Source organism: Buceros rhinoceros, unplaced genomic scaffold (assembly GCF_000710305.1).
Source record: "Buceros rhinoceros silvestris isolate BGI_N320 unplaced genomic scaffold, ASM71030v1 scaffold33042, whole genome shotgun sequence".
Classification (NCBI taxonomy): Eukaryota; Metazoa; Chordata; class Aves; order Bucerotiformes; family Bucerotidae; genus Buceros; species Buceros rhinoceros.
In genome coordinates, this window is record NW_010400002.1 from 3,368 (window position 1) to 3,820 (window position 453).

The following is a 453-nucleotide window of genomic DNA, read 5'->3' on the forward strand; positions in this document are numbered from 1 at the left end:
CCGCCGCAGAAGGCACAGCCCCGCTCGCCTGCAATGGGAGGGATGGTGTCAGGGTGGAGCAGTGTCACGCCAGGAGAGCGGCCCCCCCAGCCCAGAAGCAGAGGGGCTATGCCAACATCTCCGCCCGCTGCCCACGTGTGCAGGACCTGCCCTAGAACTGGGTGTCTGTCCACAGCCCAGGTCCTGCAGCAGCCCTGCAGGAGGTCCCCGTGCCAGGGCAGGGTCTCTCACCATTGATGTCCAACATGGTCTCGTCCCCACAGTGCAGCACCTGGAGCACAGGAGGTACCTTCTGCTTCGCCTCCAGGAGCAGGGCCTTGAGATCCATCAGCACCGACTCGTCTGGGGGCAGAGGGACGGATCAGACACAGCTGGAGCTGGGGTTGGGGCTCTGCCCTACACCACCATCTCCCCTCCACGGGCGGACAGGGGCCGGCCCCTCACTGCTCAGCA

At 66.2% G+C, this 453-nt stretch overlaps 1 protein-coding gene across 1 annotated transcript in view; it reads right to left on the bottom strand.

Annotated features, from left to right (window-relative positions):
* Nucleotides 1–453, bottom strand: part of LOC104489533 (probable ATP-dependent RNA helicase DDX41) — a gene marked incomplete at its 3' end in the record, with an annotated part of 8,369 nt that overhangs the window by 3,351 nt on the left and 4,565 nt on the right. Inside the window, exons 15-16 of the mRNA XM_010131705.1 lie at nt 232–342; nt 5–28 (exon numbers count right to left, since the gene is read on the bottom strand). Of these exons, the coding sequence (XP_010130007.1) occupies nt 5–28; nt 232–342 (135 nt within the window). The remainder of the gene's footprint in view (nt 1–4; nt 29–231; nt 343–453) is intronic.